At 47.4% G+C, this 19,407-nt stretch overlaps 3 protein-coding genes across 3 annotated transcripts in view; 1 reads left to right on the top strand and 2 right to left on the bottom strand.

Annotated features, from left to right (window-relative positions):
• Window positions 1-1,368, bottom strand: part of clasp2 (cytoplasmic linker associated protein 2) — a 28,562-nt gene extending 27,194 nt beyond the window's left edge. Inside the window, exon 1 of the mRNA XM_088319550.1 lies at window positions 557-1,368. Coding sequence (XP_088175676.1) covers window positions 557-754 — 198 coding nt within the window. The 5' untranslated portion in view covers window positions 755-1,368. The remainder of the gene's footprint in view (window positions 1-556) is intronic.
• A 1,575-nt stretch (window positions 1,369-2,943) lies between these two features.
• fbxl2 (F-box and leucine-rich repeat protein 2) lies at window positions 2,944-11,686 on the bottom strand. Its single transcript, XM_088319485.1, has 14 exons — window positions 11,038-11,686; window positions 8,880-8,941; window positions 6,335-6,389; window positions 6,165-6,239; window positions 5,963-6,057; window positions 5,676-5,840; window positions 5,480-5,606; window positions 5,331-5,405; window positions 5,122-5,252; window positions 4,420-4,480; window positions 4,301-4,345; window positions 3,961-4,017; window positions 3,467-3,679; window positions 2,944-3,150 (listed from the first exon to the last, which is right to left on the bottom strand). The coding sequence occupies exons 1-14, from the start codon at window positions 11,065-11,067 to the stop codon at window positions 3,043-3,045; spliced, it is 1,299 nt and encodes a 432-aa protein (XP_088175611.1). The 5' UTR covers window positions 11,068-11,686; the 3' UTR covers window positions 2,944-3,042.
• Window positions 11,687-13,877: 2,191 nt separating this feature from the next.
• Window positions 13,878-18,842, top strand: susd5 (sushi domain containing 5). The gene is made up of 5 exons (XM_088318121.1): window positions 13,878-13,971; window positions 14,468-14,633; window positions 16,334-16,443; window positions 16,521-16,709; window positions 16,999-18,842. Exons 1-5 carry the CDS (start codon window positions 13,911-13,913, stop codon window positions 18,294-18,296), a joined length of 1,824 nt encoding a protein of 607 aa, XP_088174247.1. The 5' UTR covers window positions 13,878-13,910; the 3' UTR covers window positions 18,297-18,842.
• The last annotated feature ends 565 nt before the right edge of the window (window positions 18,843-19,407 follow it).

Genomic DNA, 19,407 nt, shown 5'->3' with positions numbered 1-19,407 from the left:
ACATACTTTCGCCCTTTCCTCTATTACAGTATTTGGCCTTGCAGCGTTTAAGTCGTCCATATCGTTGGTAGACTATTGACAGTCAAGAAGGTGGCGAAAATAAGGATGATAGACAGAAAATGGAGGCTTACGAAAAATGTGGGAAAACTGCCATGGTAACGGTGATATTTATTTGTTCTTTGGATTTTCAAATATTTGGGTAGGTTATTTTGTGCACTTTTCATTCAATATTGTTTTATCCCCCCCCCCCCCAACTAATTATATTTCTCTGGAAATCAATTGTCCTACTTTGTAGCAATGACAATTTTGTAAATTTGTTCCCAATATATTCAAATTTAATTTTGTTTGCAGTTTTTGTCAGTTTGAATCTTTTTTGACAAAGATTTGCATGCGTTGGAGGAAATTTGTCTGATAATTTTTCCCCACCACCATTTTCTTTGTCTTGAAATGAATAGAACTTTTTTAATTTTTTGTATCTGAGCCTTTTGCTGTATTTTTCCACATTTTGTCCAATGGCGTCAATATATTTGTGCATTTTCGGCTTGTTCGCCTTCACCTTGAAGTTGCTGGAGTTGACCCAACCGGTGAGCTCGTCGACGGTCTTGTCCAGGCGAGGTTTGTCCTGCTCCACATCGGTCGAGCGAGACGGGTCGCTCAGGTAGTCGATAAGGTCCTGGCCGACCTGCAGCCGGCGGGTGACATCCTTCTGCAGCACCTGCTGGTAGAAGTAGTCCATATTGTCGCGGTCCTCCATCTCGTGGGGGGTTAAAAGGGGGAAATGGAGGGGAGAAGCCGGGTCGGTATATATAGTCCCGCGGATGTGTCGGTGGTCTTGGCGGTGTGGTCTACGTCTCTTGTGTAGTGATGTTGGCGACCATCAATTAGTCCGCCGCGAGCTGTACTTGACAACTTGGCTCAGGAGTCATCCCTGTGTCTCCTTTCAATGAAAAGCTCACATTAAACGCCCCCCAGTCGCCCTTAAAAGGTTCAGAAGTCCGGTAAAACGCCTCAAAGCGCGCACTCGTGGCGGAAAGTTGTTCTTTTAAAAAACGAAAAAAAAAAACACGAGCTAGCAGCCGGCTAATTTGGTTAGCTTCGGGCCTTTGGCGTCAGAGGCGCCCACTTCCTCGCATTAAAAAAAAAACAGACTGGAAAAAACGCCCGGTTACGTCTTTTCGGTGGGGGAAGTTTTTGCTCCGCTCCGACGGGGACCAAAGAGACTGAACCAACGTGGTTTGGGGACGCGTGGGAGCGGAACAATGGTCTTGCGCCGCCCGGGAAACAAGCGCATTGAAGCCAAGTGATGTCCGTCAACAGCGCCGTACTCTCTGGTCTCCGCTAGCGAACCGTCGGGGTCCTTAGACGCCGCACAGCTGCCCGGTACGATGCCTGAAAGAATTATATGGAGCGAGTTGCTTCAACACTTAAACCGACAACCGCATTTCAGACCTGTTGTTTCTTTCATAAAAATAAAATATAAGTAATTTATTATCTTGTTGAGGATTTATGTTAAGTGGAACAACTATATTATTGTGTGGGCGTGTCAGCCGCCTAAATTGATCGTTGCTGCCACCTGTTGGTCATATGACAGCTAGGCTCACCACAATGTTTTCTTTTTTTTATTGACGGTTTCTGTTTCTTGTTACAATTGTTTTAAAAATATATGTTGTAATTAATATTATATCTATTCAATGTTTGAAAATATACTATTCTTACACGATTGTATTTTACATTTCTTCGTATATTGCATGTATTTCTTTTATGGTTAATCTAATATTTTTATATTATTTGTATATTTTGTGTAAAGGTATTATTTCTATTGTTCCTTAATATCAACACGTGTACAAACGTTTACGTGGTTCATATTGCCTATTATGTTCAATTGACTTTGCCAGACCAGTTGAATTCTCCAGAGAAAAATAAATACAATCTAGCAATTTAAACATTCCCAATCTACAATAAAAATAAATAAAAGGATAAAGGACTTTTAACGGCCAACATATACTTCCGCTCATCGAATTAATAAATATTTTTGGGCTAAATCTGTTTTAGTCGTGGATTTATAGATATTTGCTGTCACCTAGCGATCGCTTTGAGATATGACACCTTCGACGATCGTAACGCATACAAATAAAATGATTTACGCATTATCATTTTGCATTTGTTTCGCATTTTACATGATTAAAAATCTTTTTGTCATTTTCACTGATTTCTAATTCCTATTTTTGTGTAAAGTTTTTGTAAAGTCTTTTTGTATTCATCTTTTGTGTAAAATGTTCTTCTCATTTCTGCTCAATGCACACAAAAAATGCCACCCATGACTTCTAGTATGTTTCCTATGGTTTAACTTTATTTATCCATCTGTTTATTTTCTCAAACATAAAACTGTTAAAGGGGAGGAAAAGGGCGTTGGCATCAGTCATCTTCGCCAGTCCATCTTTTTTTTTGTTTTGTTGTGCCATCCACAAACAATCCCCGCCCCAAAATCTTTGAGTCCTGTCACCGATGGGCGAAATGTGCAGCTATGATTTTATTTTTTCTCCAAATGGTGTGATTGTCAAAATGAGGTGTCGCTTGTAAAATTTCTTACCAACGTAAACAAGTTGGCGTGATGCTCAGCTAATCCATGATGTAAACAAATGCTGTAATAAGTTGTTTTTTTTAAAACCACAACTCAAAATTGACACTCCGGCGGAGGGCAGGAAGAACCATTACGATATGCAAAAAGGATAAAAAGGTGCCTGAAATGTCTTCCTTTCTCTGAACAAACAAAATGGTGGTCCTTCCCCCCCCCAATGGTGTCACGTGATTGTCCATTTTGGAGGATGGTAAAAGCGTGAGAAGACGCTCGTGAGGAAGAGGAGGGGCCTTTGTAGCAGTCCGGGTCGGCCCAGGAAGCAGTTGAGTGGGTCCAGCCCCTCCTCTACCTCTACTAATCCCCCCCTCCCGACTCTTGCACCAGGTCCTGGTCCTCATCGTCCTGTGTGGTTCTTAGAGCAGCAACACCTGCAGGCACAGGTGCCCCCCCCTGGCCCTCCACTGTCAGAGGATGATGCAGCAGCGACACAGGCGCTGGCCGCCGCCATGCACCGAGGGCGGGGGCGTGACGGGGGCGAAGTAAGCGTGGACCTTGATCTCGGGAAGGTGGGCCTGCGCAAGCAAACTTGTTCACGTTAAAGGACAGCTTGTGTGGATCTTTGCTGCCACCTATTGAAAGCTTCGCAATATGACATCTTTGTTTGAATAAAAAAAGTTTGTCATTTTCATGTAATCATATTGTCAAATTGTACCGAATGTTTGAATCATAATTTTTGTCAACATAGTTCTACACTTTGCAAAGAAATATTTCTTTTTTTTTTCTTTCTCCTTTTTTGTGAACATATTAAAAAAATGGCGGCTATTGTCTAAAAATGTGAAATAAACACAAATTGTCAAATATTTCTTTTTAAAAAATGACAGCTATTACCCGTATGCGCTTGATGCCGGCCCGCGTGACTTGCTGGCAGTCGTAGAGCTCGATGCGCTCCAGGCGGTGGCAGCTCTGCAGGTGCTCCAGAGTGACATCGGTGATGAGCGGGCAGTTGTCCAGCTCCACCACGCTCAGACGCTCTTGGCCGCACGCGCTCACGCTCAGCGCCCGGATGCCGTCGTCCGTGATCAGTTCGCAGTGAGACAGAGACTGCACAAAAGCAAAGGCGCACGGATTATTTCAGGAAGGAACGATGGATGGAAGGTTGGAACAAAACGAGGGAGGAATGGAGTGAACAAAGGAAGGGAAAAAAATGGAAAAAAGTTCAGCAAAGACTAGAAATACTGAGCCATGGGATTTTTAGATTGCAGCAGCAAAAAAAAGGAAAAAGCCTTCATTTGTCTGTCTGCGATGTTTGTTTGTAGAATTTGGAGGAACGTTCCCAAAGCACTCGATATGTCTTGTACAAAAAAGATGGCAGAAAATCTTACCAACGCTTGCAGACGGGGGCAATGAATGGAAAGCTGAAGCAAAGTGTTGTCTGTCACCTACAAAGAAAAACAAAACAAAACATTGGCTCATTGGCAACTGCAACATGTCTTACGGCTCTTTCACACAGCTGCTAATTGCAACCTTTTTTGTATAATCGGTATTGAAAAAGATTTCGGGGTCAATTTTCCACTCATGGTAAATCATTGATTTATTATTATTATACTTTTACTTTCTTACTATCATCTACAGTTCAAGGCCGATAAAATACATAAAAAGATCAATCAATTGAATCCTTTGGCGGAACGTCACAACTCAGGAGTGAATTCTTTCTTTTCTCACCAAAATACATTCTTCCAAGTCCATTTTTTCAAGCTCGTGGCAGTTCTGTGAAGAAGAACAAATGCAAATTATCGATTGAGTTGGACGTGACGACGGGCAAGAGTGGGGGGAGAACTCACCCTGGCCAGCACAGTGAATCCAGCGTCTGTCACGTGAGAGCATCGCGCGGCTTCAAGGATCCTAACAAGCACATCATAAAAATAAAAAAAATGGGTTGGCTTCACACAAATCAATAAGAAAATGCAGAAAACGAGCTTTTGGTGAAATAAAAATGAAAGTGAAATAAGACTTTGATGCAAAAGCCCTTTTCATCTAGAAAATACAAACAACAATCCAAATGTGATTTTGATGACAAAAGAATGGATTGATCATAAATCATCCGTGTAACAAACTTTGCAAATTATTTGCACACTACTTAGTAGTCGTCATATGCGCGTGAGGGTGCGTACATGATGTCATCACTTCTACTTCTAAATTGAAAGAGTGTCCATCATTTATTTTTCCTCATGTAACACTTTTTGTAGTTGACTTAATGTGATCAACACTTGGAGCAATCACAAGTTGCTTGTGAAGAATCCATCATGTGACACGCAAGCTTTCGAAGCGACCCAATACTGCCATCTTCTGGCCGTAGTTCATATTTTTTTTTACTTTTTCAGTAAAAAGAACAAAGCAAATTTGGCCACGACTTTTCTCCACCCATTCCCATAAAAAAATAAATAAAAATACAGTTGACGGCATTGCCTCCCACATTTGATTTCTTTTCTAGTCCGAAAGAAGTTCTCCCCATTTTGACTTTGGCAAGACAAATTTCTTTTTACTTGAGTCGAGGACAGTTGAGTCCCAGTGCGGTGAGCGAGGCGTCCGTGATGTTGCCGCAGCCCGACACGCAGACGATCTGCAGCTTGTGGCATCCTCGGCACAGACTCGCCAGGCCTTCGTCTGTCATTTGCTGCACAATTAAAAACTCGCATGTGATCACGTGCTTCCCTCCCGTGGTTCTTTTTTATTTTGTTGTTTTTTTGTTTACCGTGCACGACTGGATGTTGATGGTGGTAAGCTCTTGGCAGTGCTTCTGCAAGTGCTTCAAGGCGCCGTCGTCCAGCTGAAGCGCAACACAATTCACGACGGTTTCTACGAAGAACCGTCCGTCATCGTGACGACGTCATTTGGGGGTACCTGAGTGCAGCCTCTGAGGAAGAGCGCTCGCAAGGCGGCGCAGCCTCGGGACAGCGCGTCGATGCCGTCGCGCGTGATCTGGTCGCACCAGGACAGGTTCAACGTCTCCAGCATGCGGCAGCCGTCGCTAAAACACGCACAATGGACTCGGCGCTCTTGGCGAGGGACCGACATATCGAGCGTTACGTTTTCTTACCTGAGAGCTTTAAGGGAATGGTTGGAGACGGACACGCAGGAGGTGAGGTCCAGATGTTTGAGTTTGGAGCAGAACTTGCTGAGGCTGAGGCAGGTGCTGTCTGTGATCTTGGTGCAACCGTTCAGGTTCAACGCTTCGATGTTCCGACAGTTTTGAGCAAAGGTCCTGAAATCGCAGCACAACATTTTTCAGCGGGTTGTTTGCTTATTTATTTTTTTTTTTTCCATCTCATACAGTTTTGTTTCACATGCAAAACTTTGCTATTTTTGTGTCATCATGGCTCTCACTTCATGGAAGCGTCGCCCACGCTCAGGCATCCTCGCAGGCTAAGCTGCCTCAGGAAGCCTCCGCACCGCTTGGAGATGTTCTCCACCACACGGCCCTGCGAGCGAACAAACCCAAAACAAAACAAAAGCGGATGAGCCCGCCGAGTTTGAAATCACGCCGCCGGACATCCGCACGCTTTCCAACGTCACGCTCGGTCCTCACCTCGATGTCCGTTTGGAAGTTGAACAAGTCGATCTTCTGCCAGTTGCTGCCATCCAGAGCCAGAACGTTCCAGGCCTTGCAGGCACAGATGAGGACATCGGCTGGTGAGAACGCGCCGCCACACGTGGCCAGCGGGTGGCGATAAGGCAAAGCTTTGCGGCACCGCTTACCTTGGAGACTTGAGCGCACCGGCAGAGAGTGACCACGTCCAGGTAGGAGAATATTCTGCACAGGACAAAAAATGTCAACTATTCCTCAAGTGAGCATTGTGGACATTTTGGAGCCGACAATTTCGGAGGAATCCGTATCGAGTCCGACACGGCTTCATAAATGCACGATTCGTGTCGCCTTACTCGTTGATGCACGCGGCACAACCCGACGAGACCACTTTAGAATGTTGGGGGCGGCTTTGGATTCATTGAGAAGAATCAATCTGATTTCCGTCCAAATGAAAGATAACGTTTGTGGACCACTAAAATGCGATGAAAGTCGAGTCGACGTCGATGAATTGATGACGTCGCTGATACTTTTCCAGCATCGTGCATTCGCTCCCCAAACTTCATTTTGCCTCGAGCCGGTTTTGTGACAGGCAAAGAACACTTACACTAATTGGTGCCGGTGTAATTTGTAATCGGACTCCGGCGCAAATTTGGCAATTAGCCTGGCTAGCTTCGGCTATTCAGATTGCTACGAGTTAAGAGAGATTAAACATTATTATAATACAGACACGCTCCTCACAATTAACTATCACTGCAAATAATACAATTACAACGATATCGCTTTAAGTTGAACAATTTTGTGTATTTGGGACACTCACACACAACCTCATCGACTGTAGACACACACGAGGCCACAATTGGGCTCGGCTATTGGGTCAACTCAATCCATTAATCTTCCAATGAGTAATCTCTGGCGACACTGCGGGAGGCAAGGCCACCGGGAGACACACACACACGCACAATAACACGAGGACACACAAGCGTAAGAAGCGTGCGGGTGTGAATGCAAAGCCTAGTGCCGAGCTGTCTGGCTTTAGGACCCTGCGGACTGTGCGGGGGCACGTCAGGACATGTTTCAGCACAGCAGCCTTGAAGCAAATTCATGCAAAGCAATCATTTTACAGCTTCAAACATCCAACAACCAGACGGTGTGCTGGTTGATGCTCCTCAATTTGTAGTTTGTAAAAGCAGAAATTTTGCCTCGCAAGCGGTGGCCTTAAATTGTGCCTCGTCAAATGCAGCTTTTGTTTTTTTCTGCATTCCCAGCATGCAACGTAACGACATTTTAAAGGAGTGCAGCACCGCCTTTGCGGTCAAACGGCCGGTGCTTCGAGCGTGGCCCACATCGTTAGCGGAGGGGCGGTTGCCTTGGCAACGCTGGCCCCGACTTGAATTGGGAAGGATGCCGAGTCAGTTGCAAAATCAACGCACGGGAGCCGTAACGCGGGCCGTGGTGTCTTTCGCACAAAACCAGCGAAGAAGACGTTCGGCGGGACCCGCCAAATAGAAGCAGACGCTTATTAGTGCCGCGCTGACGAGCTCAGAGTTGCGACGTTACGAACGCCACGGGCGCAAAAAGGCAAAACTGAATTTGTTTTTATTTCATTCAAGTCATCCAATCATCCAGTTAGCTTTAATTTGATTTGAGAGCAAGTTTGTTAGTTTGAATTTTTTTCACAAAAATGTCTTTGGAATTAGTTTTAGCATTCATCTTGTTTTTTAATATATGGAGTGTGGAACGGCTGGCCTGTGCTAAACAACAAATTCACTTTACAGTGTGTAAGCGGCGGGTGCCGATTGCGCAACTGTTGACGCTCGACTACGCGACGACCACGTCGAAAACAATGACAGGAAAACCTTCAGGAGGTTACCCGAGGACAAGCGCCACGTCGGCCATCTTATGACCACCTTGACTGGACGTTCTCAGCCTCTGGCGCGTTCCCTTGACACAAGGCGGCGTGTCGCTGCTCAAGTTGAGATAAGCGGCGAGACAGCGTGACGCGAGCGTTGCGTAACATGACGCCATTGTTGCCCCAGTACGTTGATGTTGATGGGCGCACTGGTGGGGCTCGCAGCAGCAGCATTGCGGACTTCCCCACCAGCGGGGATTAGCTATTTATAGCGCACGCACACACACACACACACACACAGAGTTTGCATATGGAGGGGGGGGGGGGGGGGGGGCTGAGGGCTGTCTGCAGCTTTGGCACACAAAGCCTGACAAAAGTGAGGTGAAAATGTCGACATCTGTAAAGTAGGATACCAAAAAAAAAGAAAATGGCTCAGTAAAATTGGTAGAGAATATAAAGACAGAAAATGTACAAATAACAAAATTCAAATCCATAAATTGTCAAAAATAAGCGTCATATGTGGTAAACATTTTAGTGAGCTGAGGTTAAAAAAAAAAATATATAAAAAAAAAATCAGCCTGATCTGATTTGAATTTGAACTTGTTTAAAAAAATTAAATAAAAGGCTCAAACTGGAACAAACAAACGATAAGTTCCCACAGCAATTGACGAAACTGGAAATTATTGGCAGAAATAAAATGACAACATAGAAGTCAAAACATGCACATTTTCCATGAGAATGAATGCAACCTTATTGGACTTTAGTGAACGTTCCCGCTGGGATACAAAGTGATGACATCAATCAAATCTTTCAAGAAAAATACATTTTAGACGTCGTATGGTGTGTGCGCAAAGTGAAAATCTTACCGAAGCAGGAGCTCTTTAGGGAGCTTCTTGTTGATGGGGGCTTCATCGCTGTTGGAGAACACCTGCGCGCACACACACACACACAGGAAGCGAGACGGCGCCGTGTGAAAGGCACAGACGCCACATTGAGGAAGCAAAGGTGGGCTGGTTTAGCTCATCTCAATTGTGACCACGCACTCCAATATTCGCTGACGCTGCAGTCAGGAGTCAAGCGATGCAAGCGAACGGCCCTCAAAAGACGAGCGGCCGTTTGGCACCGAACGCAGCAAAAGGTGGAAAGCAAACGACATCATGGCGAGTGGGGACGTTGCAGAAACACGTCCCAGACTTTTAGCAAAGTGGATTTTTTTTTTCCAGACAGTGCAAAAGTTTGTCCACAATTTTCCACATGAAAAGCGACCCCAAAATACGACCTTCTCCGAGTTCGGGACACGCCTGACCGACCGACAATGTCGCAAAAGCGCGACAGGGCTGAAAAGCAAAATTTCTCCTGCCCTCAAAAGTCAAGACTTCATTTTTGCAAGCTTGCTTTGGCGACGAGCACTCAAGCGACATGAAATGCGACGACGTTCCGCTTCACGTGCCAGACGAGTGACATTCCCATGCAGGGAGTTCCTGCGCGCTAAGAGTTTATTGACTTCCGAGCCGTCACATCGGCCGGCTTTCGGTTCTCCCGCACAGAAAGAAGGACTGGATTGGGAAGGATTTTGGAAGGCAGATTCCGATATAATATTTGGCCGAATAAAATCCCGATAAGCGATTAATCGACAGATTCATTCAAAGAATATCAAATGAAACGTATTGAGATGATCGCTTCTCGGATGGAACATTAAGAGGGAGCATAATGATTCACACCGCTGGCTGCCTGTGCACTCGTTTTGTTATAGCGCCTCGTCTTTTCGATTCAATTCGGATTTATTGTGCAGCACTTTGTTTAAGCTGACGTTGTCTTTAAAGTGCTCGGTGAAATTAAATGAGCTCACGGGAATGAAATGATGACATTTAAACAACCGCTGACTGGAGGTGGGCTGCCGTGTCAGAGCTTGAAACATGTCGCAAGAGTCTGCCTTTGTTAGATTCTGTAGAAAAGGCAACTGCAAATAACCCCCCCCCCCCGCACGCACAAACACTTGTTTGTGCAACCGCGAACAGCAGATGACGGGAGAAAGTCAAGTCGCATCAAGCCTGTGAGAATGTCGGCAATGCGCAAGTGACGTCACGCATGACACGGGCGTAATGTTCTGGTCACAAATAGAAGCGTCGCTAGCTGGATTAGCATCACGGCTAAAAGGCACAAGCGTGAAAGCACAACAAGAAATGGAAGTTAACATAGAACAGTTGCATAAGCAGCAGTGGTTGTTGATTTTGCAAAATGTGTCAAACAAAAGTCATGATAACAAATATATACTTTTGCGTACAAAGGAGACAAATAGCGCTTTGTTGCCGAGCGAGCTGCCCACCTCCAGCACTTAGCTGGCTGTCTTGTGCTAATTTGAGTGGCAAGTTGGAAAATGTAGGACTTGATACTAAACGTTCACTTTATGCGTCCCAAAAAAGAAAAGAAATCCAAATTGTCCTCATGACAACAATGCTACTTAACGATAAGGCGCACCCTCATTGAGGCATTTTGTTCAATGTGAGTGACAAATGTGTGTTAGATTTATGACGTCATCCAAAATGTTCACGTTACAAGTTCAAAAGAAGACAACTCGTTCGGCATCTTCAGCAATTAGCTCGAATGTGTAAACTGGCTGCTATTAGATTCAAATTGAATACTCAGCCCATCGTCATTTTCGTGCTGCAATGAGCCAAATTGTGCAAAGTGTGTGCAAAACGTCGCAAAAGGAATAAATGTTGCTTCTGATGACGAAGCAAACTTGCAACACATTCAGTCCAGTGCTGCAGTTAGTTGACTTAGTGCTCAGAAATGTGGGCAACATTGTGTGCAAAAAGCTCACAAACTCGCCAAATGGTGGTTGTGTTGACCATCAGAATATGCACAACGCGCCCCCCTTTGCTGGGAGCCGGTCATCTGAGGCGACAGTGGCCGCCAGGCTGGGCCCGAGCTCCGCATCGGCGCAGTTTCGGACCGGTTAACCGCGACCGACTGACAGGCACGCAAACACGCAAACACGCACGCACGCACGCACGCTCTCACCTCGAAGCGGCCTTTGGCGATCCCGTTCATGTCTGCGGCGTCGCTGCTCGCGAGCCGCGTCGACGCCAGCCGAGCCGCCCGGCGTTGCTGTCTGTGTCGCCGTTTTATTTTCGCGTCGGTGTCCCTGCCGCTACCGGGAGACTGTGGTGCTGGTGCTGCGGGAGCCGAGCCGAGTCGGGTTGGAGGGAGGTAGCTGGCTCCTCACGTCCTCCCCCGGTTCTTCGTGGTGTGGTGCCAGCCGGGCGAGAGGCTGCCTGGAGCCGCGGGCGAGGAGGGCGGCAGCGGCGGCGGCGGCGGCGGCGGTGGTCCGGGGCGGTCGCTAGCGTGGCGGCAGGCCGGCGGCTCCCTAGCAGCTGGCCGTCTCATCGCAGGAGCAACAAAATAACAATAATAACATGGACGCTGCGTCCGTCCAAAACTGACTTCACTTCCGCCTCTCCTCTTCCGCGGCGCGAGGCGGCTTGGCCTTTAAAAAAAACATCGAGAAAGCTTGCCGACTTTCAACACGCCAAAACATAAAGACAGAAAATGGTCGCAATGCTAAAAATGTCGACTTTGGGGATTCATTTGTCGGCGACTGATGCCAAATTGACGTCGAGCGTTTTGTTGATCTCGACGAAGCAGGAGGACTCCCGTGACGTCATCGCTGAGGGACGAGCCCGCGTGGCCGATTTGTTTTGATTGCTAATTTTTTTAAAATGTTTTGATTGATGAAACGAAAAATGTTTTGATTGCTAAATATATTGCAAATAAAAAAGAAATTAGTGCAGATTGTTTTTCTTATTTGAGCAGATCTAAATAAATATTATCCAGATTAGGTTTCTTTTAGGATTCGCAACTAAACTAAGTCGTTTCGACTGTTTTGGTTCGATGGTGTTTGTTGAGCTTTTAAATTATTGTAATTTAAATATTTTAATTGTATTTTTACTTATTTACGAACTTACTTTTCACTTATTGGCCACATATTGGGCAAAGCGTTTGTTTTTTTTAAATAATATTTTTTCCTTTGACAGTTTTGTGTATATAGTGTAATCTATATTTTTGGGGAAAATAACTTTGATACAAAATAATTTAAATATTTTATATATTGTGCACACACACACACAGACACAAAACCATGTAGGGAAATGCCTACTGTACTGTATGTTCTAATGAAAAAACCATCTGATTCTTTGTATTTTTTTTCATTTAAATTCATTTATTCTCTTTGAAATAAACGAGCAGCATTTTGCACATCCAGCCAGTAGATGGCAGCATAACTATGACTCAACTTCTACTGGGCCGTGTTGAAGGCCAAGACTTGACAAGAGTGCTCCAAAATTGACATTATTCTGACGTAACCACAAGCACGCCTTACACTTGGTGGAAACAATTTTGCTGAAGTCAGCGTGGTACTTTGTGGTGTCACTTTGAACCAGAAGCTCCAAATCCGTCTCCCAAGTGGCCTTTGGCCGTCACAAGGTGATGTTGCCACGGCAACCAAATCCTCCTCCTCCCAGCGCCACATCAGTCCCGTTGACAAATTGCGCTACTTGGTGTGCGCTTCCTGCCCGATGACACACCTGCGCCCTGTTTGCGTGCACGCCGCACAGGCGGCAAAACACAATTCTCACCCGCCACCACCAAGACGCCGCGGGTGTGAATCAGCGACTCGTTTTCGCACCTTTTTTTGACGTTCAAATGGTGCCATGGGCGTGAGTCGAGCTGACGCGCGCACTTCCTTTAAGGCTGAGCCAAATATAATCAAGAACAGGTGAACGAAATGGCGAAGGCGCTCTTGAGATCGATGACACAAGTGGGACACCAAATGAGTGACTCACTGAATCAACGCAACGAACAAGCAAAACCTTTGGAGAACATTTGGCGTTACAAGTGGCAAAGCAAAACCCGAGTCGAGTCGGAAAATGAAGGACAGCTCGGGTGGATCGCTCACGATTTTCACACTGATGAACTGCCATGCACGCATAAAATGGCAGCGCACCACCTCGGCGTGAGTTGGGAACGCATCTCGTGTTGTAGTTTGGTGGAGCAATGGCGGCAGCCGTCAAACGTTATCTCGCGCGCGAGCAAACACGCACACAGGTTAGGAGGAGTCATTTGAGGCCTGTGTAGAGTCGATCCGCGAAAAAGAGGTTGCGTAAGTGTTGACACCCTCTCGTAGAAATGGAATGTGTTCGCAGTGAACCAATCACCCCGACAACATTTCAAGCGACTCTGAGTTGAGCTGTTCCACTTAACTTTTTCGAACGTTTATTTTGCTTTACTTACTTCCTGACGCAATTTTCGGTGCTTATTTAGTCACAGGTACTCACTTACTGTTAGTTGCTCCGTTCTAGTTATTTGGAGAATTTTTCCGTCTTTTTGGTTTGGTCTTTTGAGTCACAAAAATGAAAATTCACAATTAGTTTGAAGGATTAAACAAAATTAAATATACTGGATCACATGAATATATCTATTTTTAAATGGGAATAAGCTACATTAAACTATTCAGTTTTAAATTATAATAGCAAAAATCACATTCAAATATTGAGCATTTTTCAAAGTTCTTCCAAAAACGTCCGTGAATTTGCATGAATTGAAGCCAAATTTGAAGGCGGGCTCAAAACCGGCCAAACTTTTCAAGGGCGTAATCATTTCGAATCTGCGTCGGAGTCGCGGCAAAGTGCGACTTTTCACGGCCGCCCTCCATCCGCTTCCCGAGTGGACCCTTGCCCTCCTCCTCCTCCTCCTCCTCGTCATCATGGTCCTCCTCATCCTCCTCCTCGCCGCTCAGTCTCGCCTCTGCAGCCTCTGGAGCAAGTTGTCGCCGTGACTTGCACCAAGATCCAACTTGCCTTTTTTGGACACAAAAAAATATTTGAGCGAGGAGAAGCATGCTGGCCTTCGTCGGATGCTTTTCTTTTCTTTTCATGACTTCTGTTGTCAACGCCGACGGTAAGACAGGCAAGACAATTTAAGACTTGGATGATGATTTCTTTGAAAAATGAAATCAGTCCTGCTTGCAAATAAAATGTCGTGTTGTTGAAGACAAAAGACGATGCCATTTCGTCGCCTCATTAAATACAAGTAACGTTTCTTTCATCATTTTTATAATGATACTTTCAATAAATGAAGGTGGAAGAAACCCCACGTCAAAAATAGACAACTGAAAATTAAAAAAAAAATAGCATTCATTGTAGCTAATCAATCCAAACTTTTAAAACTCTTATAAATTATAACTAATGAAAAGTTTTAAATACGTCCAAAAACTTATCTCTTGTTTTTTTGAATCGTTGAAAACTTTTAGAATCACGAGCGCACGCACACACAAACTCCAAGTTGGGACGTTGTACAAAAAAGCAGAAGGTCATAATTTGTAAATCACGTTGAAGACCAAATATGGAATGTTGACGCTTGTTTTCGTCCAATAACGGTGACGGCTTTTTTGCAGGTCGAGTGTTTGTGGTGGAGCTCGCAAACTCTTCGTTCCGCGACGCAGAGTGGGCTTGCGCCTCCCGCCAGGCTCGGCTGGCGTCGGCGTCGGAGTTGCGGCTCGCCGTCATGGAGTGCTTCTTCTCCGCGTGCGTCCGCGGTTGGCTCCACGGACGCTCGCTCGGGTAAGGGGAAAAAAAAAAAAAGAAAAAGATCCCTCTGTCCATTCCCGGAGAGGGAATTCGGAGCCGGGGTGTCACGTCCACATCTGTTGCCGTGGCAACGGGACACACGCGGAACAAGGAGACATCAACAGTGACGTCAAGCGCTTGAAACGCTGACTCGTTCGGCCGCTTAATTGGAATCTTCCGTCGTTTGCCGACGACTCTGTCACTTCAATTATCGCCGGGAGTTCATTTGCGAGTTTGCTTCACCAAATCTTCAGACTTCGGTCGATCATAAATGGACAAAGGACGACTTAGTCGTTCGTTATTTCGCCACTGCGGTGATTGTCGTTGGACAATTTGTCACACGTTGACGATTTTGTTCAATTGCGAGGCTTGCTAACTTCATTTCTGTTTGTTCCAAACGGCTTTTGAAAATTTATTGTTTGTCCGTTCATTTGTAGCAGTTGGCTTGTCGCTTACTTTTATTTGTTTCGTCCTTTTTGTTTTTTTTTTTGTTAGTTTCTTCATTATTTTGTTGTTCACTTTGCGCCATTTCCCAACATGTCTCCAATTGAAGCGGCGCAGGAAATTCCCGGGGCGAGCGAACGCCACGTTTGCGCGATAAGATAACGAGACGCCTTTTCCTGTGACGTCACCAAACAACGGCGTCCGCCAAAAGGCCAGAAGGACGGCTGACACCGGGAGGCGTTCAACGCGGCGAGACGTCATCGAATCGGCGCGCTCGGTCGGCCACGTTGGCCTTCGAACGCCACCTCAACTGAATCCATTTCCGGTGTTTGGCCAACGTTCGGCGTGATTATTCTTCCCGAATGACCGCCGTCAAGCTGCCAGTTAGCTCGTCCTTCACTACGCTCATCCGTTCGCATTCGGGCTCGTCCGTCCGTCGGCTCATTTGCTTCTTAACCGAGTTCATCCGCTAGTTGCTCACTCCCTCCGGAAAAGAACCACTTGAACGTCGCGTCGACTCGGAACAAAAACGAGGCGCGACGTGCTCGGGTGACGACATCATCGTCAGCGTCGTCGTCGGGAAGTCCAAGCGCATGTTTACGTTAGCTTACGGAACGCCACCCAACATCTTGACTTTGCTGTTGGCATGCCAACCGACCACAACACGCACACGTTACACCAAAGCCATTCCGTCTCATGGCTCATTTTGTTGACGTCAACACACAATCGTGTCGTCCGACTTGCGTAATTTGTCGCTCACAATTAGCCACAAGTTTGCCTCTTCCACGTTTGACGGGGTTTATTTTGGAAGTCGGCCGCCAAAATGTGGCGCGATAAAGTCCCGGGCCGCACTCAGATATGCTGAGAAAATATTGACTCAAGCGACGCCAGCGCTCCCAAATTCTTTTTCTCTCCAACACAGTCGAGATTGAGTTTCAACTTGTCGCTTGACTTTTTGGAGTGGCAAATAAAAGTCAAGCGCACGTTTGCTAGCTTGTCTGTTCAGCAGATTATTCTTCAGTTTTTTTGTGTTTGTTTTTTTTTTCCGTCCGTTCACAAGTGTTGTTTTTTTTTACGTTCATTTGGCCACTTTTTCCAAAATTGATTTGAATTAGTTTGCGTTTTTGTTTCGGTTGGGTGGCCAGTTTGTTCGGTCGTCATGTTCGTCATTTGCTCATCATCGAATTTGTTCACGTTCAAGTTTTTCTGAAGCCGGTGGCGATCGCTCATATTTAGTCGCCTCATTTCAGGACCACCGTGTGCAACCACGTGGGCGGCTCGCTAAAAGCCGTCAACGTGAGGACAGAGAACGCGACGGGCGACGCCCACAGCGCCAATGGATTCTGCATCCAAGACAAAGGTCAGTCAATCGATCAACAGGCGACTGTGCGCCCTAAAAAACAAAATGGCCGCTGTTCTCCTTTCTGCCGGCAACAGGCGGGCCATGCGGCGACCCGCCTTCCTTCCCGAACGCTCGCCTTCAGGACCACGGCAACTTGGAACTGGGCGATGAGCTCCTGTACACGTGCGTGCCCGGTTACGTCATGGCCAACGGCCGCAGCGCCTTCAGCTTGCTGTGCGACAGCTGCGGGGAGTGGTACGGCCTCGTGCAGATTTGCGTCAAAGGTACGAACAAAGCGCAGGTCGGCATCCCGCTCTTTGGCGGACGCGCGAGCCGAAGCGGTCTCAAGTGCACGCTCACGTCGTACTAACTCGCCGTCCAAATAGAAAGAAAAAAAACGAGGGACGCCAACATCCACCGGAAGGACTTGGAGCGGGCCGGTCGGGAATTTGTTCGCGGTCAAATGCGTTCATTCGTTATTTGTCGTCTGCGTGATGGTCAAGTCGGCGACTTCCGAACTAATTCGCTGACTTGAGTTCACACGCAGAACTGATCTACTTTGCGTCCTCGCAGACTCGACCGAGACGCACGCGGACTACGAGGACCGCTTCGCGTATGCCGACCGCCAGAATGAGGACAACGGGCAAGCCGAGGCTCACGTCACCGCAACCCACCCGGAAGAATCCAGAGACCGGGATCTGCCAGAGGTCGGCTTTCATCCAAAGCGGGCCGCTCGAGTAGACGGCGAGGACGTCGAAGAAACGAGAGGACGCAACGAGGACGCGGTCGGGCGTCCGGAAGAACGAGCGACCACAACGGCATCCACCGAGCCGCCGGACTCCTCGCCGACTCGGAAACGACTCTTCCGGTTCCCTTCCGAGGCCTTCCGGCAGCAGCGAGAACAACGCACGGTCTCCGTGGAGACGGTTACCATGACAACCCCTCAGCGGTCCGAGGAGAACCCCGACGACCGTGAGCGAGCGAGTCTGGATCGGCGCGACGCCGATACAGTGGAACAAAGTCCGGTCCGGTGGGAAGAACTGGACGAGCGAGACCCCGACGAAGACCACCGCGACGATCACTACGACATGGGCGAGCGCGAGGACGTTCGCCACCGCCGCCGGAACGACAGCGCCGAGGAACGCGGCAGCGACGAGCGTGTTCACGAAGAACACGACGAGCGCCGCGACGACGACGAAGATCACGAAGACGATCGCGACGATCACGACCGCATCGAGCACGACAATCGAGACAGCCAAGAGCATAAAGACGCTACGGACGACGGCGGCCACGCCCAACATGCAGACGACAACGATGATCACGAGCACGTCGTCGTCCTTCCCGAAACAAGCCAAAGCGGCCCGAATGCCACCCGGGACCACGTTGGCGTGGCGACCGCCACGGACGAGACCTGGCTGGACGGCCACCCCAACGAGGTCCAAGACTTGGGCGTCCCGGAAGCAGCGGAATCCGAACCGCGAGAAAGCGTCGTCCCGGACAACCCCGCCTCTTCCTCTTCATCGGATAGCCAGGAGGACGACACCCAGCGGGTGGTCCCGACCCGCTCGTGGCTCCTAGACCTGACCCAGCGCTCGTTCCTGGATCGCGACACCCTCGACGGGGCGACGGGGGAGCGCACCTTGCACGAGTCGCCCGCCGAGACGGCGTGCGTTGGGGACGACTGCCCGCCGACCGGCCCGCCGCGCCGAGGCCCGACCGTGGCGGCCATCGTGGCGGCGGTTTGCGTGGTGGCGGCGGCCGTCATATTGACCGTGTGGTGCTACCGGCGGCGGCAGCAGAAGAGCTCGGCGTACGACATGAACGGCAAAGGACAAAGCGGCCAGCACATGGAGATGCAGCAGAAAGTTTAGGGCGCCCGACACTTTTTGGGGTGGCACGTGCCACATTCATTTGGGGGGGGCGTGAGTAGACACGTCGGACCACGACGGGAAAGTCACACACCTCGGAAGTCGAACGCAAGCCGTTTCTATTTGGATGATTTTTTTTCGGATTTGGGCTTAATTTTCACACCGTCTGCATTCGAGGCGTCAAGGTGAAGCCGTTTCACCGTCGCTGCCTTTTAGGTAAAACTCGGTCGATGCGGCTTCACGCCTTGAGATAATCAGATGCGAGATGACATCACGGCCACGGCGTCATTTCGCACGTTGAACAGAAAGCGGCGTGCTCACCTTCACGTTGTCGTCTCCGAATTTTGCCATCAGTGCCGGCCGACATCGGCAACTGGCGGCAGAAAGACATTTGCAAAAAAACACAAAGTTAAGATAAGAAAATGGAAACAAAAAAAGCGACAAACGAAAAACACAAACAAAATCACGTTTTGCTCGCTTGAAATCATCCGGTTGGAAAACGGTTCGAGTTCTGACGTTCCACTCAACCTTTTTTTTTTTTGTCATCATTTACGCCGAACATTCGGCTTCAAATTTTTTGCGCGACCTTTCACCGTTTGCAGTAACAATTTTGTTTGTTTGTTGTCTCGTTTGAAATGTCGGCCGCTTTGCGTTTCGTGACGTTTGGCGATTACTTGCTTGTAGTTGGACGTGTTTTCCGTGCAAAAAAAACCAATTTCAAATCAATTCTCGGATTAGATTGTTCAAGTTCCACAACCTGTGCGAAGGACATTTTTCTTCTTTTCCGATGTTGGCTTTTAGGGCGGAAGAGGTCGGCTTTTCTTTTTCTTTTTGAGCGAGTGACATTTGTGGCGAGGCTCAAAGGAAAAAAAATGGTTAAGAATAAATAAAAAAAGTTGTTGGACGACTTTTGATGATGAGCGTCGCATCCTCGTTTTTGTTTTCCGCATTTGACGAAATATGACAAAAAAACTCACAAAAGAGTTTCCGGTCACAAAAATCGTTTCAAAGCGCAAAAATATGAACGGCGCGTTGTCGTCCGAATTGGAAGTTTACACTTTTCAATCTCGTTTCGTCATTCCACCACAAGAGAAGAATTTTTGTGTTTTCATTT

This window comes from Idiotropiscis lumnitzeri, chromosome 16 (genome assembly GCF_059441095.1).
Source record: "Idiotropiscis lumnitzeri isolate Australia: NSW breed Sydney's pygmy pipehorse chromosome 16, RoL_Ilum_1.0, whole genome shotgun sequence".
Taxonomy (NCBI): domain Eukaryota; kingdom Metazoa; phylum Chordata; class Actinopteri; order Syngnathiformes; family Syngnathidae; genus Idiotropiscis; species Idiotropiscis lumnitzeri.
This window is presented reverse-complemented; position numbering and strand designations above follow the sequence as displayed.